Raw genomic sequence first — 26,431 nt, 5'->3', positions numbered from 1 at the left:
AGCTACAGGAAGTATCTGACAGCTGGGTGAGCTGCTCCATTTGGGGAACAAAGAACAAATCATTGGAATGCTTCTGTTCTGCCTGGCTAGGTACATTGCAGCAGGCAGAAAGGGGGCTTCAGGGGGAGGGCTGGAGAGATGGCTGTACTGCTTTGACATTCCTCAGCAGAGAGGTCACGGAGCTATGAGGGAATCCCAAAAAGTGCAGGGATCAGCTCTGCCTTCCCAGAGCACTGCACTAGGGGGTGCTTACCCACATTTCTTTGCTCTGTCTGTCGTCAGGGTGCTAGCAATGTGGCCATGAAATGTCCACAATGGGAGGCAGAAAAACCAGTCTGACCGGTTTTCACTTTTGGTGACTTTTGCATTTTCATTGCCAAACCTTCTCAGTGTAAACATAGCCTCAATATAACACTACAAGGCTGCTGTTGAGTTGAGTGCACAGAATACAGAGACAGAGTGGGGAGCATCATTTGCTAGAGGGACTGGCTGCATTGACGACCCCACTTCATTAGGGATCCCTGAGATCACTGCTTTATTTAAAAATGATTTTAACTTGAAATCTGCTAATTGTCATGTAGCAAGTCTGTTGTTGCTTGTTCCTGTGAGAGTTACCATGAACCTCCCTCCTCCATCCACTCCTGTCATCTGTTACACCCACTTGTTGCATCTTAAATTAGATTGTAAACCCCTTAGGGCAGGCACTGTGTTTTAATATGTCTGGCCAATACCCAGTGCAGTGGTGTTTCTATCTTATGCTACAGTGGTATTTTTCCTGCAGTTCAGATTTTAAATTTTGTTGGTACTTAAATTTCAGGGTGAGGACAGAATATTTTTAAACATGTGTATTAAATAGCACATGGAATATTCCTGTTATTTACTAGAGGCCGGTCTAGCCTGAAAATGTACACTGACATAGCCATAGCCCTGAGAGACCATGTTAAGCTCCTGGTACAGACAGTGCTAGATCAATGGAAGAGCAAAGACCTTCCACTGCTGTAGTGAGTGTTTACACTGAAGAGCTAAAGTGGTACAGCTGCAGCATGTAGCTAGCATTAAGTGTGGGGCATAGCCTAGGTCTTACAGTCCATGAAAAAGCCAAGGTGCTCCAGCTAAGTTAAGGCATTTCATACAGCAAGTGTGTGAATTAAAACAGAGGGACACAAAATGCTTCATCCCAACTCAGATACTCACAAAATCACATATACACTAACACAATTACATACAGAACACAAATTTTCATTGTACATGGAAAAGCAAAAAAAAAAAGTACAAAGACAACACAAACATGCATGTGCTAGCCTTTTACTAGCCTTTCAGTTATATATAATAAACCCCAATCTATCTCCGTGAATCTTGATAATGATGAAAAACTGTTTTCTTCATTATCTAAGTAGGAGCAGAATTAACAAACCCCCAATCAAATCAAATCTTTCTAAACTTTATCCAGGGAGTGGCTGCAGAACTTGGGTAGAAATCTTCAACATATATTTCCCTGCCACAACAACAGAAACCAGGCTCCTGTGAATTCAAAATAAAGTTTCCTATTCACCAAGTACTCGACACTATCAACAGACAGGTTGGGGGAGATCACCAGAGCAGGTGAGGCTGCATTACATAGACTGGGCTTAGGGAGGCAGAGGTATTTGTCATAAAATTGTCCTCTGCAAGGCTAAGATTGATGCTTTCACCATGCTTGAAATGTTCTGGGTATTTTGCTTTTGGATTTTTTCTCTGCTGTTATTACACTTTGGGAAGAAATATTTTTATTTGCAATAACAAGACTGGAGCCAGAGAGAAGTCCAATGTTTATACAAAGGCTTCAAAAAGTGCAGGGAGCTGCCACGCATGAGTTCCTCCTGTAGTCCATTAGTGAGACAGCTCCAGCCAGCAGGCGCTATCTTCACTCCCCACAGGATATGCACATGCTGTGCCTGCTAACGCAATTCAAACCCTTGGGTGGAGTTCATGAGGTTCCAGATGTGGAGCAGCCCCTCATCCTTGCAGTAGCCATGAAGGTTGAGTTCACGTCAAATCACAGACTGAAATCAAACCAATAGCCTTGAGGTCAAAGATGGAGATGAGTGCAAGGGCTAGGCCTGAGCTACTGTTCAAGTGAAGGGGACTGATTCATGACTGTTCTCCAGTACTTTTACATTGCTTCTGCTGGCGCAAAATGGCTGTAATGCTGTATGTGGCCACTGGGGAATTCCCCTAGCATAGGGGGCATCCTGGGCAAGTGTAGCTAGCCTTATATTACCCTCACAGGATCCAGGAATGGGGACTGATGTTCCTATTCACCAGCTATTTTTGTCTACTAGAAAGGCCCGAGCATTCTTAGTAGTAGAGCACAAGATAGAGCAGTCCCCTCAGAAAGAGGAGATGCAAAGGTGTCAAGCTACTATTTTTTCCAGCCCTGCACCATGCTCAGAATGAGAGTGGGGAATTGGCCCCTTGACTACAACAAATTCTGGGTCTCATGTTGAGCTCAGGCCTAAGCTTAGCCTACCATGGCACAATTAGCTTCATTGCAGTGTTAGCTTGTATCATGCTTGTAGATAACACGCCAGTTTGTTTTGTTACCTGTGAAGGACAACTTGCCAGCGGCTTTTCTTCTAGGGCAGAGATGCCCTCTTTGCTTCTGCTGGTTTCTTCCCTGCTTTGGGTTTAATACTGGAAAGCCACTCCAAGATGACAGATAATTCCATGGGAAGTCTCATAACTTGATCATCCAGATTTCAAAGTTCCTGTTGGAAGAAGTGGGACAGGCAGGCACAACACTACAGACTCCCACAGTTCTACTGTGGATGGTTGTGCAGCACAGGCACCTGGGGTGAGCCAAGGACTACTATCTCTCTTGGCTTTGATTCCCTAACTAATTGTACTAATCAATTGGCAGAAGGGAGGGGACGGGGGGGGGGGGGGGGGGGGAGGAGGAAAGGATAGAAGTGAGAATATCAGAAATGGCAAGGAAGTTACATCCTATTGGTGATTATTTTCTTAGCACTTGGTGAATTCCCAGGATATTTTGGGCTCACAGCCGCCTCATTTCTGTCATGGGTCTGTCAAGGATCTATCCAGAAACAGTCCTCTCAACTGTGCTGAAAGCTAATTCCAACCATTTAATTAAAAAGCCCATTGTACTGTCAGAATCAGTGGTGTGCTACAGAAGCAATTATCTCCAAATTGGTCATTATCGCAATTAAAATACCATTTTGCAAGCTTGCAAACAGCCTGAGGCAGACTTTCCTTTATGGGTGATAATGGCTCTCCTTTATCGGACATTAATGCTGGGTGATGCTGTTTGTCCTCTGAAATGAAATGGCAATAGCATTCTTTACTGAGTTAGGGGAAGAGTCCACTTCATACACCATAAGGAGAGTGGGGAGCTATTTCTAATGGCGTTTGATGGCTTTAAATACCAGCTTTTAAGAATCCCACACTGTAGACTCATTGTAGGCAGTAGAGCCGAGCAAATAATTTGCAGTGAATAATTTAGTCAATGACTTTAGCCCTTTTTTCTGCCCATGGATTGCATTTCCCTTAGATATATTCATTATTCAACCATTCTTGACAAATCTCTCTTGACACATTTATCCTAGCTATTCAAAATCCATGTAGCATTGCTTAATTGTGATTGGTGAGCTAAGTCACATGTTTTCTAATTGGCTAAACAGACAAGTGCTTCAAGTATGAGTGGATGTTAAAATTCAATTGCCCAAATACCTGTGCATATATTTCCATGTGCAATTTGCATTCAGTGAATGTTTGTGCCTATAAATTGAATATGAAGATCCCATACAGCAGATAGAATTAAACATTGTAATCTAAGAAGGGCAGAGCCTTAAGATTTTCTACATCTGGACTTCAAAGGTTAACTGTGTAAGAGTCAGTAGTCCAAAACACAAGAAAGGAGAAACTGCTGAAAAACAATCACATAGCACAGCAAGCCACCAATGAAAAAAGCCTTTGGCAGTTTACTTCTGAAACTTACCAGGCATGAATAATACAGAACATCCACTATTCCCTGGTTTTCGTTTTTACATTATGGCATGATTACTAATTGTGGTAAGTAGAATGCTCCCCCCTCCCTACACATGGACATCTCTCCAGATGGCAAACAATTGGAATTTTTGTCCCAAAGACCAGAAGCAACATGAAAATAAATTTCTGCCCTGAGAGATTCTAAGGCATACTAATAATTTCTCTTTAGCTTGCATGCTTTTGGTACAAATTATATTGGCTAAAATGCCAAACATGGACAATCCATTTCTGATTACAAGCAGAATGATACATGCATACATAAAGGATGATCATATTCAGTAGATTACAGCCTTTCCAGTGGTATCTCATATGAAGTATCTTGCATAAAGCATATTTCAGTTATGCTGTATTCATAACCCTGTTCCCATTAAGAATATGGTCTGCCCTGTCAGAGTTCATATTCCAACTTCTGTGTTAGGTCTATATCCATTACACAGGAACTGGCAGATAGGCACACACATAGCACACACGTACAAAGGGCCTACTCTGCACAGAGGAGTGTGCAGTTCTAGACAATCTCTGGCTAGAGTGTTGTAAGAATGAATCCTGGGTCTAATACTATTTGCCTTCCTTCTTCATGCATGCTCAAAAATGTTGAACCAATTCTATTCTCTTTAAACATTCACTTTAGGACTGGGTAATTGTCATGGAAGTTTCAAATGAAGGGAAATAAAGGGCTTGTGTACATAGACACTTAGGCCAGGTCTACACTACAGACCTATATTGGTAGAAATATGTCACTCGGGGGTGTGAAAAATCTACACCCCTGAGTGACATAGTTCTGCCAAACAAATCTGCCAGTGTCGTGTTGATGAGAAAAGCTTTTCCTGTCAACATAGCAAACACCTAGGCTGTGTCTACATTGGCACCCTTTTCCGTAAAAGGGATGCTAATGAGACACTTCGGAATTGCAAATGCCGCGGGGGATTTAAATATCCCCCGCAGCATTTGCATGAACATGGCTGCCGCTGCCTAATAAGGGATCTTCCGGAAAAGGGTTTATTTTCTGCAAGATCCCGTCTAAACTGGCGCTTTTCTCCAGCAAAACCGCGAGCCGGAAAAAAGCAGCTCTCCTGTTCGCATAGTAGTGTCTTCACTAAAGGGCTACAGTGACCTAGCTGCACCAGTGTATCTGTGCCACTGTAGGTGAAGACAAGCCCTTAGGCTACGTCTACACTGGCCCCTTTTTTGAAAGGGGCATGCTAATTTTAAACTTCGGAATAGGGAAATCCGCGGGGGATTTAAATATCCCCCGCGGGATTTAAATAAAGATGTCTGCTGCTTTTTTCCAGCTTGGGGAAAAGCCGGAAAAAGCGTCTAGACTGGCCCGATCCTCCAAAATAAAGCCCTATTCCGGAGGATCTCTTATTACTACTTTGAAGTAGGAATAAGAGATCCTCCGGAATAGGGCTTTATTCCGGAGGATCGGGCCAGTCTAGACGCTTTTTTCCGGCTTTTCCCCAAGCCGGAAAAAAGCGGCGGACATCTTTATTTAAATCCCGCGGGGGATATTTAAATCCCCCACGGATTTCCCTATTCCAAAGTTTAAAATTAGCATGCCCCTTTCGAAAAAGGGGCCAGTGGAGACGTAGCCTTAATGTATAGGAAGTGGGGGTGTGAATCTACCATGCTCCACCCTTTTGAAAATGAGGGAGAGCAAAGCACATTATGGGAATTTTAGGGCCTGGCCACAGGAGCCACACAGACACATGGTGCATGTGAACAATTGCAGGATAGATTTATACTCCAATTTGGTGTGAATTAAGGGTTGGTGTGGACAAGCTCAAAGCCCTTGGAGGTGAATGCCATAACAGAGACACCGGCTTTGATACTGTGGGCTCTGGTTGTTTAAGACTGAAAGCTGCAGACACAGGTAGCTTTCCGCTCCTTTTTTTTTTTTTTTTTTTTTTTTAAGGTTCCTAATTTTGGGCCCAGTGCAGAATTAGTTTTTCTTCCAGTGTAAGTTAGAGGAGCTGGTTTTGTTCAACATATTTATTAATGACCTGGATGAGGGGATGGATTGCACCCTCAGCAAGTTCACAGATGACACTAAAATAGGGGGAGAAGTAGATACATTGGAGGGCAAGGGTAGGAACAAGAGTGACCTAGACAGATTCGAGGATTGGGCCAAAAGAAATCTGATGAGGTTCAACAAGGAAGAGTGTAGAGTCCTGCACTTGGCATGGAAGAATCCCAAGCATTGTGATGGGGACCAAGCTGGGGACCAACTGTCTAAGCAGCAGTTCTGCAGAAAAGGACCTGGGGGTTACAGTGGATGAGAAGCTGGATATGAGTCAACAGTGTGCCCTCGTAGCCAAGAAGGCTAATGGCATATTAGGTTGCATTAGGAGGAGCCTTGCCAGCAGATCCAGAGAAGTGATTATTTCCCTTTATTCGGCTCTGGTGAGCCACATCTGGAGTATTGTGTCCAGTTCTGGTCCCCCCACTATTGAAGGGATGTGGATGCATTGGAGAGGGTCCATTGGAGGGAAACCAAAATGATTAAGGGGCTGGAGTTCATGACCTATGAGGAGAGGCTGACGGATTTGGGTTTGTTTAGTCTGCAGAAGGGTAGAGTAGAGGGGGGATTTGATGGCAGCCTTCAACTTCCTGAAGGGTGGTTCCAAAGAGGATGGAGAGAGGCTGTTCTCAGTAGTGATGGATGGCAGAACAAGGAGTCTCCCTTGTTTAAAAAGGATGAATTCAAACTGGAACAGGTACAAAGAAGGGCCACTAGGATGATCCGAGGAATGGAAAACCTGTCTTATGAAAGGAGACTCAAGGAGCTTGTCTTGTTTACCTTAACCAAAAGAAGGCTAAGGGGGGACATGATTGCACTCTTTAAATATATTAGAGGGATAAATACCAGGGAGGGAGGCGAATTATTTAAGCTTAATACCAATGTAGACACAAGAACAAATGGATATAACCTGGCTAGTAGGAAGTTTAGACTTGAGATTAGACGAAGGTTTCTAACCATTAGAGGAGTGAGGTTCTGGAACGGCCTTCCAAGGGAAGTAGTGGGGGCAAAAGATGGGTTTATGAAGGGGATGGTTTGATGAGATAACATGATCTTGGTAACTAATTGACCATTCATTATCAGTGGTAAATAAGTCAATGGAGGGATGATAGGAGTTACTATAGAGAACTTTCTGGGTGTCTGGCTGGTGAGTCTTGCCCACATGTTCAGGGTTTAGCTGATCACCATATTGGGGTCGGGAAGGAATTTTCCTCCAGGGTAGATTGGCTGAGGCCCTGGAGGTTTTTCGCCTTCCTCTGTAGCATGGGGTACAGATCACACCTGGAGGATTCTCTGCATCTTGGGGTCTTCAAAGTATTTGAAGGCTTCAATATCTGAGATAGGTGAGAGGATTATTCTAGGAGGGGGTAGGTGGCCATGGCGTTCAGCCTGGGTGCACCACACTCCACATGAGCTGGAGCAGAGGGGATGCCGCCCGACCGGTTGGAACGCGGCGCAGCCTCTGCTTTGGCTGAACAGCTAGCCGGGCGTCTTCCCCTCTGCTCCAGCCCACGTGGAGTGTGGTGCACTCGGGTTGACCGCCATTGCCAGTTGGATGGGCAGCCGCTCCTCTTTGCTCCAGCCCAGCTGCCCCGTGCTCAGCCCAGGGAGACTGCACCTCGCTCTAGTCGGGCTGGAGCAAAAAGGAAGCTGCCTGACCAGCCGGAACACGGCACAGCTTCCCCGGGCTGAACGCCACATCCAGTTGGCTGTACAGCTGCCGTTCTTTGATCCAGCCCCCCTGGCTAGGGTGTTTCAGCCCTCCAAACGCTGCTCAGCAGATCCCACCATACTGCCACAACTACTCACCTGTGGTTCTGGTCAGCAAATGAAGAGTGCCGATGTAAAATTTGTTGTGCACAGATGCACATTTCAGAGGGAGCACAAGATCGACTAATTGAGCCCCTGAGATCAACCAGTAGATCGTGATTTACCAGTTGGTGACCATGGTCATAGAGTGTAGGGGAAATCTCGCTCCCCTGGGGTACAGAGTCCCCAGAAGGGTCCGAGGCTGGAAGTCAAAGCAGTGAGACAGGAGAGAAATCTAGAAGGAAAACTGTATTATGCATGCATGCAGGCTGACAGCTACCAGAGTGAGAGCAGCAGCAGCCCTGAGAGACAGTTTCAGGGATCCTTTATACAGTATGTTCAGACAGTTTAGTTGTTGATTGTTTTTTTTAACATATCAAAGTTACATTTGCTAGAAGTAAATTTTACAGTACAAAGGCACATGAGAACCTGAGGCTACGTCTACACTGGCATGATTTTCTGGAAATGCTTTTAACGGAAAAGTTTTCTGTTAAAAGCATTTTCGGAAAAGCGCGTCTAGATTGGCAGGACGCTTTTCCGCAAAAGCATTTTTTGCGGAAAAGCGTCCGTTGCCAATCTAGACGTGCTTTTCCGCAAAAAAGCCCTGATCGCCATTTTCGCGATCAGGGCTTTTTTGCGGAAAACAAATCTCTGCTGTCTACACTGGCCCTTTTGTGCAAAAGTTTTTCAGAAAAAGACTTTTGCCCGAACAGGAGCAGCATAGTATTTCCGCAAAAGCACTGACAATCTTACATGAGATCGTCAGTGCTTTTGCGGAAATTCAAGCAGCCAGTGTAGACAGCTGGCAAGTTTTTCCGCAAAAGCAGATGATTTTGCGGAAAAGCTTGCCTGTCTAGACAGAGCCTGAGTGAGGAGTCTACAAGGCAAACTGTGATAAAGATAAGAGTTTACATGACAAATTGTGACAGACTAGGAGTCTCCATTAAGTTGAGATAGGAGGCATTGTAAGGGTCTTGATTAGAGTTAAGATAGACTCATAGACTCATAGGCTACATCTACACTGGCACCCTTTTCCGGAAATGCTTAAAACGGAACAGTTTTCCGTTATAAGTATTTCCGGAAAAAGCGCGTCTACATTGGCAGGATGCTTTTACCGAAAAGCACTTTTTCCGGAAAAGCGTCCATGGCCAATGTAGATGCCCTTTTCTGGAAAAAAGCCCTGATCATCATTTTCGCGATCGGGGCTTTTTTGCGGAAAAGACTACTGTACTGTCTACACTGGCCCTTTTCCGGAACAGTTTTTCCGGAAAAGGACTTTTGCCCGAACAGGAGCAGCATAGTTTTTCAGGAAAAACACTGACAATTTTACAGTAGATCGTCATTGCTTTTCCGGAAAAGCAAGCGGCCAGTGGAGACAGCTCGCAGCTTATTCTGGAAAAGAGGCTGCTTTTCTGAAATAAGTGGTCCAGTGTAGACACAGCCATAGACTTTAAGGTCAGAAAGGACCATTATGATCATCTAGTCTGACTCCCTTCACAGTGCAGGCCACAGAATCTCACCCACCCCCTCCTAGAATAATCCTCTCACCTATATCTCAGATATTGAAGCCTTCAAATACTTTGAGGACCCCAAGATGCAGAGAATCCTCCAGCTGTGATCTGTACCCCATGCTACAGAGGAAGGCGAAAAACCTCCAGGGCCTCTGCCAATCTACCCTGGAGGAAAATTCCTTCCCAACCCCAAATATGGCGATCATTTCTCTCTGTAACAGGGAGAGAGGTCTGGAAAACTTTTAACCCTTGCAGGAGTTTTCTTTTAGAGAGTTTTGATTTCCTGCACAGTCCCCCCTTAGACACAATTGGAGTTATTTGATTTTTCTCCCACAAGAGCCTCTAGGCTAGCTCTATGCCACCTGTAGGTTCCCTTACGCCACTGGACATCAAGGGTAATCCATTCAGCTGGGTTTACAAAGCAGCACAAAGGCCCTGTCACAACCCCTAAAATCAGGTCTATGAAGAACCCAGCTGTAGATAAATTCCCAAAAGAACTCATCTCCCATTCTGGCATTTTTGAAGGAGCCTCCGCTTGTTGGATCCACCTGGGGAGCTGAACGGCTTTGACCTCACGGGGTTGCAGGGGTGGAGTCACTGTAATTAATTGCTTCAGCAGAGAGCATTTCTCCCTCTCCCCCTTTGTACTAGAGACAGAAAACAGAGCTGCATGTCTATGCCAGCCTAAGCCAGCAATGCAGCTTGCTGTACCTAAAGCTGTTTGGAGGAGGGCAGCAAGAGACTGCCTGATAGTAGAGGCAGTGGGATAAGACTCAGAGGTGGAGGCCCTTGCCTTACCCCAGCCTTCATTCACAGCTGCTTCAGTTAGAGCCCAGGAAATCAATAATTTGTGACTATTAAGCAGTGTTTAACATTCAGAATGCTCTCGTTTTTCAGTCAAGGCCAGGTGTGTATTTCAGGAGTCCCCAGAGGGCTGGATTCTTGGCTGGCAATGGTTTGATTGAACATGAAACAATCAGTACTGAATACAGTTGTACGCGAGAATGGAGATTACTAGATCTCAGTTGTTTTACTGTCTGGTTCACATGACTCAGAGGACAGGTCTCTGTGTCACTCGAAAAGGCACATGCATTCCAGGCCAAAGCAAAGTGATACTTTAATTCTGGCTTTAAAAAGATTCAGTTCTGTGTTGACAGCTCAGTTACCAACATCCACTCCAGGATCCTTTGTCTTCTAATTTTCTAGTTTGTTTCTTGTGGGTACTTAGCATAGCTCAGCTCTGCATGGACCCGATTCCATTTGCAGGGACAGGGATCATATTGTGGACACGGACATCTTCTCCCATCGTGAACAAAGTTTGAATTTACATCTCACTTGACAGGTGAAGCAGTGAACCTGGACATTGGGAGCACTCTGCAGTCCCCTGCCTCGGTCTCAAGACTCCCCAGAACAAAGAAAAGACTCTGCCTCCCTTTTAAATTTGCCCTAATAACTGCTTTCTGTTTTGCTTTCCCCTCTTAGGTACACAGTTTTACATAATGGACATCACCAGGAACATGACAAGCTTCCCATCCACAATGACCCAGAATCCCAGGAGTCCTGTTTCTAATGAAGATCCTGGAAGCAGAACTGCACACTTGCATTGCCATGTGATTTTGGTGCAGTGGGGCTCAAATGCAAACTCACTTGTCTGCATTTCCATGGGGCTTTCGCTATTGATTTGATAGGAATGGCAAACAGCATGACTGGGGTGACAGCAGCTGAGGCTGAGTAGGGAACGCAGTGTGCAGAACAACTGAGAAGATCTCCCTGTTGCTGCAGGAGAATGTCTGGACTTCATCGATGCAGCAGAGCCTTAATGTCAGTGCTTTACAGAGGTGTGCAAACTTTCATCCCTGTAAAAAAGCACATGCACACACAAGTCCTCGTGCACACCCACCCGCACAGAGACTTCTAGTTTTCTCCCAGATGCCATTTTTTGCTGCATGCCGCCTCTTTGTTTTGTGGCAACAATATTGTGATCTTAAAGATTTCAGAGTCTGACTTGAAGCTATAACAGTAATTGCTTCCTTTGTCTGCTCAAGGACTTGGTGCTGTCAGGAGAGGTAGTGCTAGTGCTTTCTGTCTGAAAAGAAGAGGAATTCTTCCTAGTCTAAGTTATCTGTCATAGTGAGACCTGTCGTTGTGAGCTGACAGTTCCTCCCATCCAGTGTTTCCTAGAATACATTTTTCCAGTGAGACGCATGACCAACACCTCTGGAAAAAGAGCCAGAGTGCAAAAATAGCCCATTAGCATCTAAAATGCAGCCTACAGGGCCATACCATCTTTGATATGGAGACATGTCCCGCAGAAACGGCATGTCCCAGCAAGCACAGCTCGGTATGAGCCAGAAGACAGTAGTCTCAGTTGGTCACATTTTCTACCTATTAGATGCAATTGTCCTTATTTGGGCAAACTTTGGGCATCCCGTCTATAAAAGGTATGTTGGTTAAGAGACATAGTCCTTAGGGAATATCAGTCTGTAATAGCTCACTAAGTGCCATGTTGATAAATATATGCCATCTAAAGAACTTTTCTAGCTACAATTGGAAGACAAACACTTGGGTGTTTCAGTTATAAGAATTAAAAAAAAAAAGCTTCAGTACTTTCAAATGTTGTTGCCCTATGCACTTGTCCTTTTAAAATAATCTCATACCCTAGCTATTTCCTGCATGCAGATATTACTACAGTACATTCCTTGTAAGCAGATTCCTTCTTTGCATGTAAATGACAGGCAACGCGTAGATCTAGGAACCCTGGGGGGTATGTCTACACAACAGCTAATAACAAACATTATTCCGAAATAACATAGTGTGCATTTACACTACAAGACTTTATTTTGAAATAATGTCTAGCTGGAGGATTTCTTACTCCGACTCATGGTAAACCTCATTTCATGAGGAGTAAGGGAAGTTGAAGGAAAAGTGTTCTTCTTTCAACTTCCTGCTATGAATACAGAGCCAAAAGCCAAATTAAACTATTTTGACTTAAGCTATACAATTGACATAGCTGAAATTGCATAGCTTAATTTGACTTTAGCCCTGATGTGTAGATGTACCCTGGGAGTCTGATTTTTGTGCAGTGGGAAATACACAAATTCGAAACCATGGGCCTGTAACCTCCTTACATGAAGATCTAACCCAAAGATGATGGCCTTAGCCTGGAAAACAGAAATGTATTTTGTTACATTGTGTAATCATGTACAGATTTTTTTAATGTAAAGAAAAAAGTCAATATTATTTATTATTTTTAAAAAGCAGTAATTGTTTTTTCCATTAAAAGCTTCTAAACATGGGAGTTTAACATAAATAATATAAATATTAATATAAATATTTTATTAATGTTCTGTTGCTATGTGACAGGTATCTACTGTAAAATCAACCTGCTTTGAACAAAAAAAGGTATTGCTGAGTATGAGGATTTTGTGCATGATAACAGCAAGCAATTTTCTAACCATGGTGTCTGATTATCCTTGACTTCTTTGAAATGTTCTTTGCACTTGGACAAACTCCATGCTAAAGTTTCTCATCCCTTTCTTTTAAAAATCATTAGTGCACTGGCCTGGACTAGTCCTAATTAAATGAAATGGTGGAGCCAAATAATTTTAATTTAGAAAACCCAGAGAGGTTAACAGCAGGCATAGACTTGTTGGCTTTGACACTTCATATTTTACTGCAGGCACTGGCAGTAAATCCAAGCAGTGTTGGGACTTTGTATTAATCCTGAGTGGCTGGCAAACCAAACTAACTAACCAACCAAAAGCCTCCTTTTTTCTTTCCCCATAAAAAGGCACTGAAAGAGATGAGTGGACTATTTCTGTGAGTGAGATGAGCCCAGTGGCATGCTGCAATGGTGTTTCATGTTTCCCTTTGTTCGTGAAGTGTTATTTTTTCCTAATGTATTCTATTGTGCTTTAACAGTATTTCTCATCTTAACTTGAAATAAAATCCTGAACGCTGTCTTATTTATGACAAACATCCCAAGGGATTCTAAATGGGACATTTGATTTACTAGCCAAAATAAACAGCAGCTCTGAATAAAAAATACCACTGTTCTAAACCCTCATAACACGGTTAGAGCACACAACATCCATGTTCTGTGTCATTTTTTGCTAATGGTGGTTGGTACCAAAATGCAAGAGGGGTCGTGTAGGTGAACCTGTCACTAACCACCTGGCAGCTATTATTACACTGTCATTTCAGCCATGCTGTGCTGGCTGAAGTAAATCTTAGTTTCAAACACCAAAGCAATCTAGTGGTTCTCTGGAGAACAGGGTCTCTTGGTTGGAGCTAATCCTTTTTTTTTTTTTTTTTTTTTTTTTTTTTTCATTCTCTGAAGTTTCAGCTAGCTGCTCATTGACTGACTTCAGTGGTTTGTGAGTTCCTAATTTCATGGACATTCTGAGTAATGATTTCCATGCTCCTTTGAAGCACATGCTTGGTGACCTGGTCTCAATCCGATTCAGCACAGTGGAAGTATGATGCCAAAAAGCATGTGACACATCAACCATTGGGAAAAAATTAAAATCCTCTATGTATATTACGCTATAGTTTACTTCAGTTTTTTTACACTAGTTATCCTACCCTTTCATGGGAAGACCCAATAGGATGAGCATTCCTGAGTGGCTATAGCACTTCTTGGCGATGCATGTGAGAGGCAGTGCCTTTCTGGAGAGGAATTACACTTGGTGGGAAAGCTATGCAGGCCTGAACAAGCACACCAGACCTTGCGGCTACGTCTAGACTGGCATGATTTTCCAGAAATGCTTTTAACGGAAAAGTTTTCCATTAAAAGCATTTTCGGAAAAGCGCGTCTAGATTGGCACGAACTCTTTTCCACAAAAGCACTTTTTGCGGAAAAACGTCCGTGGCCAATCTAGACGCGCTTTTCCACAAAAAAGCCCCGATCGCCATTTTCGCGATCGGGGCTTTTTTGCGGAAAACAAATCTCTGCTGTCTACACTGGCCCTTTTGCCCAAAAGTTTTTCGGATAAAGACTTTTGCCCGAACGGGAGCAGCACAGTATTTCCGCAAAAGCACTGACAATCTTACATGAGATCGTCAGTGCTTTTGCGGAAATTCAAGCGGCCAGTGTAGACAGCTGGAAAGTTTTTCCGCAAAAGCAGATGATTTTGCGGAAAAACTTGCCACTAGACACAGCCTGCGTGTGTGTGGTGGGGTAAGACATAAATTTCAAGTGCTTTGGACTGCTCAGTGACCATCACCCAGAAGCTTCAGGGCAGCACTTTATCACCATAGTTAGGGAAGGAAAACAACATGTCAGCTAGAAAAATCGGACCAGATATACACAGCCTAGGTATTATTGATATAGGTGGGAACCCAGGTAGCGCTGGTCTTTAACAAGGGTCAGAGCCTCAACTTGTGTCCGTCAACAGCGCTCCACAGGTAACAGGAACGATGAGAGCTAAGCACCTCGCCAGAGTGCTGAAGTTGTAGAGCCCATGGGTCACACCAGAGCCTTAAGGTGTCCTCATTCTTAACAATTGGGCTGTCCTGGGTGCTTCGGGGACATGCTCGGCTTTTGCCCTCTTCAGGGCACTCTCCAAAACACTTTCCCCATCATTCAACCCTAATTTTGTGAGGGCTTTGTACGAAAAAAGCTAATCAATTTAAAAACACTTTTTAAAAATCTTAAATCTCTCTGAACTGAAGAGTATGGTCTTAGTATTCATATAGAATCATAGTGGTGTGACTTAGTTTTAATCTGAAAGGATTCTGTTTTCAATAACCAGGTGTAATTTAACTCAATTTGGCCTGATTAAAAATTCAGTTTTGATTTAGTTCTATATTCTATAAGTCTCACATGCTGCAATGAAATCCTCAGGTACAATTAGCCTTTTTTCTAATATATTTGTATTACTCAGTGGGTTTGGAGGGCTTGGCAGTGAGATTTATTGCAATGCACATTATTTGCCTTGAGAGTTTACAGAATTTACTTTGTCATTTGTTTTTCAATGATTCTTTTACTAAAGATGTTGAAATGAATTTAAAAAACAACCCCTGTCACATGCAACATTTGCTCCAATTGGGACCTAAATGAGCACCAAAGAGTGCCTGACCTCTGTCACTTCCCCTGTCAGAGTAAGAGAAGCGTTTAGGACAGGGCTGGGGGGGGGGGGTCTCAAATTTCACTGCATCATGATCCCCTTCTGACAACAAACATTATTACAAGACCCCAGGGCAGGGAACCAAAGACTGAGCTTGCCTGTGCTCAACTGCCCCAGCTTTCAGGGGGGTGGGTCTCAAAGCACAAGCTCCGCTGTTCAGGGTAGGGTGGGATGTGGGAGTTGCAAAACCAAAGGGCTTCAGCTACTTGATGAAGTCCTCAGACTTTGGACCCAGTGAGTGCTTCAGCTTTGGCCTGACAGTGGGGCTTAGTCTTGGTTTTTGACTACTGGCCCCCGCAAGTCTAATGCCAGGCCTGATGACCTCATTAAAATGGGGGTCATGATCCACTTTGGGGTCCCAACCCGTATTCTCTGTAAGCTGTGCTGTTGTGCAGCCCAGCTCATTAGCAGAGTGCCCATAGGTAGGTTGTTTGTTTCTACTGGTAGTGCACATTCACACATGCCTCAGTGGATCTAAAATTTATTCCACACATAGATGGAAAAAATCCACATATGAATGGAAAAGATTAGAGGGAACATAGGTCCCAACCCTCAGTTTGAGAACCACTGGGTAGTCAAGGACAAAAGAGGACCTTAGACTCATCAGGAGGTCCATCGTTATCTCCTAGAGATCAAGAAGTGCAATCTTCTTAAGTTAACAAAAAATAGCTTCATCACTGTTCTGGATGCTGGGGCATGTTCCATGTTCCCCTCCCATTACTGCTTTTTCCAAGCTAGGATTTTGGGAAACCCTGATAGGTGACAACCCTGGGATGTGCTAAGTTAGTCAGCAAGTTAGTGACCAAGGACAGTGACAGGATCCTTCCTGTGGCCAGTAGTCTCAATAACAAATCCCTTTTCAGAGTCGTCTCAGCTGAATCTTGTCTCCTGTCTGCCACAGAAGGCACTTGAGGCACTAAGGGGATGTCACTCAAAAGAGTTGTGGGTCACAGATCACATCAACAGGGTCAGCCTCACACGCCTAATGTCCCAACCCAATCCCCAGTTAAGATCCAGGGTATGTCCACCTACCTCTTTTAAGCCAGAAACTAGCTGGGATGGTCTCAAAAGATATCATCCATCACAAGTCATGCAGAGCTGTCAATAACTGAGCTCAGCAGCACCACATATGATACCCACAGCGAGGTTTTACTGTTATGCTCAAGCAATATGCATTTCTTTGAAAGAGCTGATTCACCTCTTCCCTCCATCCCTGCTTCTAACCAGGAGTCTGAGGTAATGTAACTGAATCATTTGTACACAGGCATTCAGGCTGTAGCCATCTGAGCACATCTTGCAAACTCCACAATCAATAAGGGGAGTTTTCTGTTTCATTTACTCTTTAGCACACAGAACGAAGTGAATCCTGTCAGCTATGCTGACTGACTCAATGTGCTGTGACAGGCAATGGGGCGGGTGCTGGTCTCAGCCTCTTGGATAGAGGTGTTGCACGCCATTGTTTTAAAACTAATCTAGGGACAAGGAGATAGGTCAGAAAACAGCCTGGGATCCTGACCTTGGTTTTGGGTTATCCCTGCATACAAGTATAGCACAGATAGAAGTGATGCACATGTCTCCCATGCAAGCTCCAGCCAATATACCACGGACTGTGAGAGCCCCCATCAAAAGCCAATTGTGGTCATCTGTGACTTGTTCTGTCTGAAACCACCAGCTCATGCCAATCTATCAGAATTTTGGCTACCAGTTGAACTGGCTGCTTTTTGATGAACGATACCTGTATTTCATTTACACACACGCACACACACACACACTGACCGACATAGCCCATGAGGCGTGCAATTTCTGAGATGGCAAATGGAACCTAGATCCTGATTTAACACTGTGACTGTGTTTCTCAGTTTCACTTCCACAGCTGTGGGACAGCAGGGCTGCAGAGACTGATCTAGAAGTCAGAAGGTGGCACAGATCCTACCACAGGCAAAAGGCAAGCATGGCCAGTGGAGATAAGGCCCTCATTCTTGGTGGTGCAGTTCTCTAGGGGATATTAGTTGCATCCTCATTTCCACGCCTGCTGTAGTTATACTGCAATGACAGATCACCAGTAAATAAGAAGGTGCAAATCCAAATTTGCTTCAGTGCCTCATCTGGGAGGGTAGAGGGCTCTTTCACTTATGGCAATCAGGGGGAATTTTGCTACTTTTTTTTTATAAGCTGCAGGCCTGTGTCAGGAATTCACTGCTATACCCAAAGACTCAGAACAAACACTGTGTAAATCTTTAATATAAAACATAGGGGGAAATAGCATTTCCCTACCTTAGTCTACTACTTCTTTTTTTGTCTGTGTCGCCTTCCACATTAAAGGAACATGCCATGCCATGCCCTGCTGCCCCGCCCTTCCAATCCACTGCTTCAGAATGCCCCTCACCTACTTGCAGCCCCTCTACAACACTTTCCAAGCACTCTGTCAGGATCACCTGACTCCTTCCCAGCTGAGTCTGAGAACTGAACATGGCTGGCTGGTGCATAGAGTCAAGTTTCCTTGTTACAGTGTTAACAGACACAGGATCACTCAGCCTATCTGAGTGTAAAGCCCTCTTAAAAAAATAAATCAGCCATTCCTAAATCCTTCAGTTGTTCAGTATGGATTCACGTACCTTCACACAGGGTCAGAGTAAGGGATCATTAATTAATGTTCACGGTTCTATGCAGGCTTCTGCTTTGCACCAGCTCCTGGGGAGCTGCCTGCTCCTGATAGAGAGGCAGCAGTGGGGAAGGGCAGGCAGGCATTGGTACACATGGGGAACTGCCTTAAAAGCTGGTGTCCCTGTGCAATGGCTCCCGGGGAGCCACCCCTCCCACCCCCCATGTTGTTGCCTCTGATACGGACGCAGCATCACAGAAGGGCAGGCAGGAGCTGGTACACACAGGGAGCCAGCCTGGAAGCTTGGTCCTGGCGTGCAACAGCTCCTGGGGAGCCGACTGCCGCTCCACGTGTAACTGCTGAAAATGTCAGCAGGTACACAGTTACCTAATTACACACATTTTAACATCCCTAGTGTGGCCCACAATTGATCATTTTTCTGTGAGCCCATGGCCCCTGATGTATTTGTAGTAGGTTGTTCTTTGCTGGTCTTTAGAGCTCAAAAGAGGACTAGAGACAAAGGGAGTGTGCTCCTGCTACTCCTTTCAGGGAAACGGAAAGGGCTTCCGCATGGAGAGAAAGCAACCGGTACAGCAAGATGGTATGAGACCAATTCTCCATTGTGAACGGCATCTCATGACAAGCCTCAGCTTGTCCAAGGCAGCCAACAAATTCATTCCTGAATTCCAGGAAACCACAGCATTGGAAATTTTGCTTCCTATTCTAGGTTCTCATGAAACAGCCTTTGGAAACTGAAGTGAGCCTATTTTCCACATCCACTGGCTGGAAGCTGGGAAAAGGTTGTGGGGATTGAGAGGGAAGACGAAGTTAGGAAGGGGAGATAAATTTGGCCCTTATACCAGGATGATCCCATCAACGCCAATACTACGTTTGAACAGGGCTCAGATTTGGCCCAATTTCTTCATTTCACAGAAAGCAGAAGTTGCACAAGCAGTAGCATTGCACAACGGCCCTGCCAGGAGCAGCTCTTCCCTGCTCTCGGAATATGTGTAACAAACAGGAAGAGAAGGAGATGGTGGGAAAAAAGCAGCTTCTGTGGGAACTGCTCCTTTTTTCAAAGAAGGTCACTGGGGTGATTTTAATAAAAGCATGTAAAGAAATAAAGAGCTTAACAGACAGGTTGGAATATCTGTTCAGAAGAGTGTTATAAAATGGCCTGTGCACCATCTAGCTTTATAGTGTAGCTACATCTTTCTAGTGCCTGAGTTGGACATTAAACTAACCAGAGAGAAGGTGGATTTGGTGATAGAGGAGCTCTTCCCCAGCTTCATGAGGCTCAAAAGCTTCCAGAGGGTGATGGCCACCTGCTTGTGGAGGAGAATGGCGGGCCTGATGCATATGTCCCATTACTGCAGAGCAGGGGTGAGCCACTCGCAGAGCTCGAGGAAGGTGTCCTTCTTCATCTGACAAAGTGGGTCTTTGCCCACGAAAGCTTCTGCTCCAACACTTCAGTTAGTCTATAAGGTGCCTCGTCGCTTTTGCAGATTCAGACTAACACGGCTACCCCTCTGATACTTGACTTCTTCTTCTTGAAGTTCTGGGTCCACTGTTGATCTCCCCAGCACTCCATGACAATGTGGTCCCACCAGTCGCTACTGGTGCCCAGACACCAGATGCAGCGGGACACGCTGGCGTCCAGCCGCTGCTCCTTCACGGCCTCCGGGGGGACAAGGGGAGGGCCAGGTCCAGGGCCAGGCTTGCAGGAAGACGTTCAACATGAGCACCAGAGTGCCCAGGGGCAGCTCTGGCTCCACAGTATCGAGTTCTGTGGTATCCCAAATGAGAGCGACCAAAGCAGACAGAGAGGAAAATGCTTTGCTGTCCCTCAGCAAGGTAGGCAAGCAAGCGGGAAAGCTGAGAACTGGCTGTCCATGGGGGGTCCCTTTGAGCATGAGCCTCACATAGCCTCAGACAACAGCCACACAAAGCAACTACTGACCTGATGCCCTGCTGGAACCGGTTTCAGCTGCCCTTATATGCGATCCAGTGTCCAATCAGTGTGGATGCACTATTTCAAAATAGATTTAGTGTCTAGATGCGTTATTTCGAATTAGCTTAATTCAAATGAACTATTTCAAATAAAGTTAATTCAAAATAGCGCTGCAGTGTAGACATACCCTAGGAGAACTAACAATTTGAGATGTAACATATACACAGTCTCCAGCAATGCTGAAGATGATGGCACTGCAGTGCTGAAATATGAACAGAAAGACAAATTTTGCTGCAATCCTGAGGTGCAGAAAAAGCACTGTGTAGATAAAAGATTTAGGCAAATTCAGATTTCAAGTCCCCCAAATGTAGGGTTGAATACCAAATGTACAAAAGGAATGGTCCAATTGCCATTTTAATGCCAGGCTTCACTTTTCTAGGTTTTGCAGGTTGTCTTAGTACAGTGGCCACCAACCATGGGATCTACCAGTATGGGATCTGACAGGGGATCCTGACTGGTTTGGCTGGGAAGCTCTCAAGTGCTGGCACTTCAGTTGCCCCTCCACCCACTGTCATGCTGCTCCTGACCTCTACCTTGGAACTGCCCCGTGAGAGCCTCCTGCTTGCTGTGCAGGGTGCAGGAGGGAGAAGGGGGGGCTGATATCAGGGTGTCCCTCCTCTCCCCACTTCTGTACCCTGTCTCCACACAGAGAGAAGGGGATGGAGGGAGCTTGGCAATGCAAATCTCTGTCACGCTCACAAACACGCACTATCCTTTCCCCTTATCTCCTGACGCAACACGTACATGGGGGGCTGTTACTATTTTTACTGCTTGCAAAGTGGGTTAGTTTTAGTTTGTGACTGGTCTGTGCATTTCATAACTTTCATTTCTCTCTTATGAGTAAATTTATATTTTTGAGTATTGAGTTCTAAAATGCTGAACCTGTCATGTCAGGAGTAATTATCCCTGTGGCAATTGTGCTCCTGGAGATGGCTAGCACGTCCCTGCAGCCCCTGAGAAGGTCAGAGCGGGGAGAGGGGGTGTCTCCACATGCTGTCCTTGCCCATGGACACCACTCCTGCAGCCCCCATTAATCAATAATGGAGAACCATGGCCGTTGGAGGCTGTGGGGTTGGTGCCTGTGGACGAGGGGCAGCACATGGAGCCACTGCTGTACATGCCGGCTGCTTTTGGGAGTGGCTCAAGGGCCAAGGCAGGAGTGAGCCTGCCTTAGCTCTGCTGCTCCAGCTCCAGCTCCAGGGCAGCTGTCCGGCTGCTCCTGGGGCAAGAGGGTGGGCTTGGGCCCACACCCCCACCCTCCCCAGGCAAATGCCTATACCCTAGGCCACTCCAGAACCCACCTCACCTCCCTACCTTCAGCAGATTCCTTATCCTGCCTTCCTAATATGGGAGCCTTGTCCATGCCTAGGACAGCTGGTGTTGGCTGCCTAGCTGCTGCCTGGGTGGGTGGGGCGGGGGGAGGCGGGCGGAAAAGGACTAAAGGCTCCAACTCTGTGCTCCCCAGGCAAATGCTGTTTGCTCTAGTCCAGTGTCTCTAAAACCCTTAGAGGTACTTGAGAGAAGTCCGGGGGGTACATCAACACAACTGAAATTTGGAGAAAACTGAATTTTCGTTTTAAAGCGTTTTATTATTTTTGTACTTTTTACACACAAAAATTTAATCACCCGCCTGGCTACAATTAAGTTGTTTAAACAAACGTGTTGCAATGGTAGAAAAAAAAAAAGTGTGTGTCTGAAAACTGTAGGTACTGGGAGTACTTATTTTATTTATTTTTTTTAAAAAGGAGTACTTTATAAAAAAAGGTTGAGAAACACTGCTCTAGTCCACTCAAGAACTCACACCACCATCTACCTTCAAAGGGTCCCTTATCCTGTGTCTGCTCGCTTCCAGGGAGTGTGGGGGGGGCTTGACAATACAGAGATTGTGTGGGATCTCCAGTGAACTTGGGGATAGAGCATCAGCATCTAGCGCACAGGGTGGTGGGCTCAATCCCACTGCCCTCCATTCACTGGGCAGCCAACACCAGCGGTCCCAGGGATAGACCTGGCTCCTGTATTAGGAAGGCAGGATAAGGAACCTGCTGAAAGTAGGTAGGTGGAGTGGCTTAGGGCAGGGATTCCCATACTTTTTGACATGGGGACCAGTAAATCTATTCACGAGCTCTTGGAGGACCAGTAACATTCATTTGCATATTCATTAAGCAAATGATGAATATTCAAATAAGTTGTTTCTGGGCCTCCCAAAGCCCCCAGTGCCAGCGTTAGCAAAGCTTTTGATACCCACAATATTCTTGCCAGCAAGTTAAGGGAATATAGATGGGATAAATGGACTGTAAGATAGATAGAAAGCTGGCTAGATCTGTGTTTCCCAAATTTTTCACGTTGGTTGGAACCCGGTTTTTTTAGTACTGTTTTTGCAGCCCCAAAATATAAACACATATAAAAAAAAAAAGAATGACAAATGAATTAATTTTCAGTTTTCACCCAGCTGCATCCTCCATCCAGCCTGGGCCAGGGCTTGGGGGACCTGGCGCTGCATGGGCACTCCAGGAGGTGGGAGCAGAAGCAGACTGGGAGTAGGGTAGCTGTCTAGGAGGGAGGGTGCAAGGAAGGGTAGGGTTGCCAGGTATCCGGTTTTGTACTGGGCAATCTGGTATTTGAGGGTTTTGTCTGAGAAACAAATAGAGAAATGACCAGACATATAAAATGTCCGGTATTTTCTAATTAGGTAAGTGTTATTATAACTAGGTGTATCAGTCCTTAGCTGCGAACTGCCTGGCTGGTAGATGTGCTTACGCTGCCTGAGTGTGTCCACCTGCCAGGCAGTTCGCAACTACTCGAAGGCGGATATGTGGAGCGGGGGGTGGGGGGCAAAATGGAACCCCCAGGCAGACTCACTCCTCTGCCATGGTCTGTAGGGTCTGCATGTGCCCAGGTCAGTCCCGCCCCCCCCCCCTTCTTCTCCCGATCTCCCAGTCAAGCCCTCCTGCCCCTGTCCAGCCCTGCTTCCCACAGCTGGTTCTCCCGTCCTCTTCCTCCTGTTCTCCCTGGCCAGCCCCCTCACCCTCCATCCAGCCCTGGTTCCACTGCCTGCCCTCCCCGATTTCTGCTGAACAGCTCCACTGCCTCCAACCCTGCTTCTGCCACCTGCCCGCCTGCCCCTCCCATCTCCGCAGGACAGCCCCGCTACCCCCAACCTTGCTTACGCCCCCTGCCAGCTCCCTCATCTCCACAGGACAGCCCCGTTGCCGCCAACCCTGCTTCTGCCACCCACCCACCTGGATCTCTGCGGGACAGCACCGCTGCCTCCAACCCTGCTTCCACTGCCCGCCACCCACCCACCTGGATCTCCACGGGACAGCCCTGCTATCCCTAACCCTGCTTCCACCAGCCGCCCACCCACCCGCCCTGATCTTCACAGGACAGTCCGGCTGCCCCAACCCTTCTTCCCGGAAGCCAGTTCTCCCTTCCCACCGCCGCCACCTCCTCCCAGCCCACCCTGCTCTGCTCCCCACGGCATTTGCATTTAAATATCCCCCGCGGCATTTGCATGAACATAGCTGCCGCTTTTTTCCGGCTCGGGGCTTTGCCGGAGAAAAGCTCCAGTCTAGACGGGATCTTTCGGAAAATAAAGCCTTTTCTGGAAGATCCCTTATTCCTACTTGAAAGTAGGAATAAGGGATCTTCCGAAAAAGGGCTTATTTTCCAGAGAATCATGTCTAAACTGGCGCTTTTCTCCGGCAAAAACCCCGAGCCGGAAAAAAGCGGCAGCCATGTAAATGCAAATGCCGCGGGGGATATTTAAATCCCCCACGGATTTGCAATTCCGAAGTGTCTCATTAGCATCCCTTTTCCGGAAAGGGATGCCAATGTAGACACAGCCTTCATGTATGAGTTGGGTCAAGAGATGAGAGGGAAGGACAGTGTGGTCGTTCTTGCGCAAAAACTTGCGGAGTGTTCACACTACAAGCCCATTCTTGTGCAAGAAAGTCTACAGTAGATCGCCATTAGAGAAGGCTTTTTGCACAAGTTATTTCTTTCCCCCATGAGGAATAAGCTTTTTTGCACAAGAGCTCTTGCGCAAAACGGCTAGTGTGGACGGGAACAGGGTTTTTTTGCACAAGAAACACCTATGACTAAAATGGCCATCAGAGCTGAGTTGCACAAGAGAGCGTCCACACTGTACAAAAGCACATGGCAGTGTGGACACACTCTTGTGCAAGAAGCCTGCAGTATAGACATAGCCTGTGTGTTTGTGAGAATGACAGACAGGCACACAGTGTGAGAGTGACAGAGATTTGCATTGACGAGCTCCCTCCATCCCCTTCTCTCTGTGTGGAGACAGGGTACAGGAGTGCGGGCAGGAGGGACACCCTGACATCAGCCCCCCCTCTTCTCCCTCCCACACCCCTGCATAGCAAGCAGGAGGCTCCCAAGGGGCAGCTCCAAGGCAGAGGGTAGGAGCAGCATGACAGTGGGGGGAGGGGCAACTGAAGTGCCAGTGCTTGAGAGCTTCCAAGCCAAACCAGTCAGGATCCCCTGTCAGAGGCCCCAAGATCTACTGGTAAATCCCGATCAACTGGTTGGTGACCACTGCACTAAACCACTCCAGAACCCACCTCACCTCCCTACCTTCAGAGGGTCCCTTATCCTGCCTTCCTAATACAGGAACCAGCTGCATCCCTGGTGCAGCCTGTGTTGGCTGTCCAGCTGCTCCCAGGTTGGGTAGATGGGTGAATGGAGTTGAGCCCCCAACTCTGCGCTCCCCAGGCAAATGCCCTATCCCCATGGCCACTCCAGAATTCACCCCACCTCCCTACTTTCAGGGCATCCCCTGTCACACTCTGAACCCCTTGGCCCAAGACCAGATCCTGCACCCCATCCCCCTACCCAGCCTGGTGAAAGTGAATGAGATTCAGGGAGGAAGGGGGATAGAGTGAGCAGGGTGAGGCCTCAGAGAAGGGGTAGAGCAGGGGCAGGGCCACAGAGAAGCAGGGGGGAAGGAAGCCAGGGAAGGGTGTTTGGGGTTTGAGGTAGATCTTACATTGCACTTAAATTGAAAAAGTGATCTTGTGGTTAAAAAGGTTGGAGGCCACTGTCTTAGTATATGATTAGTTGATCACTCTGAAACCATTGCCCAATAAATTAATGTACTTAATCTGGTGTCAGAGGGTATGTCTACACTGCATTTCTCTTTTGAGAGAGGAATGCAAATGCAGGTGAACGAAATTGCACATGAAGTGCAGGTTTGAATTTCCTATGCTTCATTTGCATAATCACATCTGGGAGCTATTCCAAAATACCCTATTTCGAAAAAAGAACCGCTATCTAGATATGGTTATTTCGAAAGAAAACCCTTCTTTCAAAATTACTCTTAAACCTCATGAAGCGCGGGAAATTCAAATCCACGCTTCATTTGCAATTTTGCTCACCCGCATTTGCATTCCTCTCTCGAAAGAGAAATGCAGTGTAGACATACCCAGAGAACCCTGGGCGCCATGTAAGCAGCAAAGGCCATGAACAATATCCCGTCTCTTCTGTTTTCTTTAGAAAAAAGTCTGTAGCCATTCAATTAAAAGTGTTTTGATGAACTGATGCAGTGGTGAATGGGTTAATTCACTGTACGTGTAATCCACTGAAGTCATGGAGTGATGACTAGGGATGTTAAAATTCTTTTAAGTAAGTAATCATGTAACTGCCAAAAATGTCAGTGATTATGTGGTTACAGGTGGGGGCAGACTGCTCCTGCCTGCCACCCCGTGCAGCTGCCTCTGTATCAGAGGCAGCCATGGGTGGAGGAATGGGGGGTGGGCAGGCGGGAGCCAGTGTTCATGGGGAACCTGCTTTTAAGCCAGTTCCCAGCACATACCAGCTCCTGCTTGCAGTGTGGGTGGGGTGGGGAGACAGGTGGCTCCACGGGAACTGGTACGCATGGGGAGATAGCTTAAAAGCTGGCTCCCCAGTATACCAGCTCCCACTTGCTCCTCCCCCTCACTGTTGCCTCTGAAACAGAGGCAGCAGCACAGGAGTGGGGGTAGAAGCTGTGTGGTACCATGCACATTAACTGATGAGACCCGTGTACACAATTACACTTTCACATCCATAGTCAGGGCTTGACAAATCCACTTATCTACTTGCCTGTGGCGAGCAGATTTCAGCCAGTCGCCCCGTTCACCAGCAGTTTGCACATGCGCAGTGCAGGTCTCACGCATGCGCAGTGCAGGGCTAGTGAGTGGTTTTTGCCACTGCCCATAGTGATGGCAGGACTAAACTTCACACTGGAAATTTGAGATGTATTGAGTTGCAGTGTTGATTCTGAAATCTAGTGGTGAATTAACTATTTAA

General features: G+C 46.1%; 1 protein-coding gene across 3 annotated transcripts in view; it reads left to right on the top strand.

The window, feature by feature from the left end:
- The window catches only part of HTR4 (5-hydroxytryptamine receptor 4), a 306,886-nt gene extending 292,829 nt beyond the window's left edge, over positions 1–14,057 (top strand). For all 3 annotated transcript variants that reach the window (XM_075900214.1, XM_025178986.2, XM_006138098.4), the window contains one exon: positions 10,867–14,057. In XM_075900214.1, the coding sequence (XP_075756329.1) occupies positions 10,867–10,954 (88 nt within the window). In that variant the 3' untranslated portion in view covers positions 10,955–14,057. The remainder of the gene's footprint in view (positions 1–10,866) is intronic.
- Positions 14,058–26,431: the final 12,374 nt, after the last annotated feature.

This window comes from Pelodiscus sinensis, chromosome 17 (genome assembly GCF_049634645.1).
Source record: "Pelodiscus sinensis isolate JC-2024 chromosome 17, ASM4963464v1, whole genome shotgun sequence".
In the NCBI taxonomy this organism is placed as follows: Eukaryota; Metazoa; Chordata; order Testudines; family Trionychidae; genus Pelodiscus; species Pelodiscus sinensis.
Note: the sequence above shows the minus strand (reverse complement) of the source record. Positions and strands in the feature narration are given on the sequence as shown.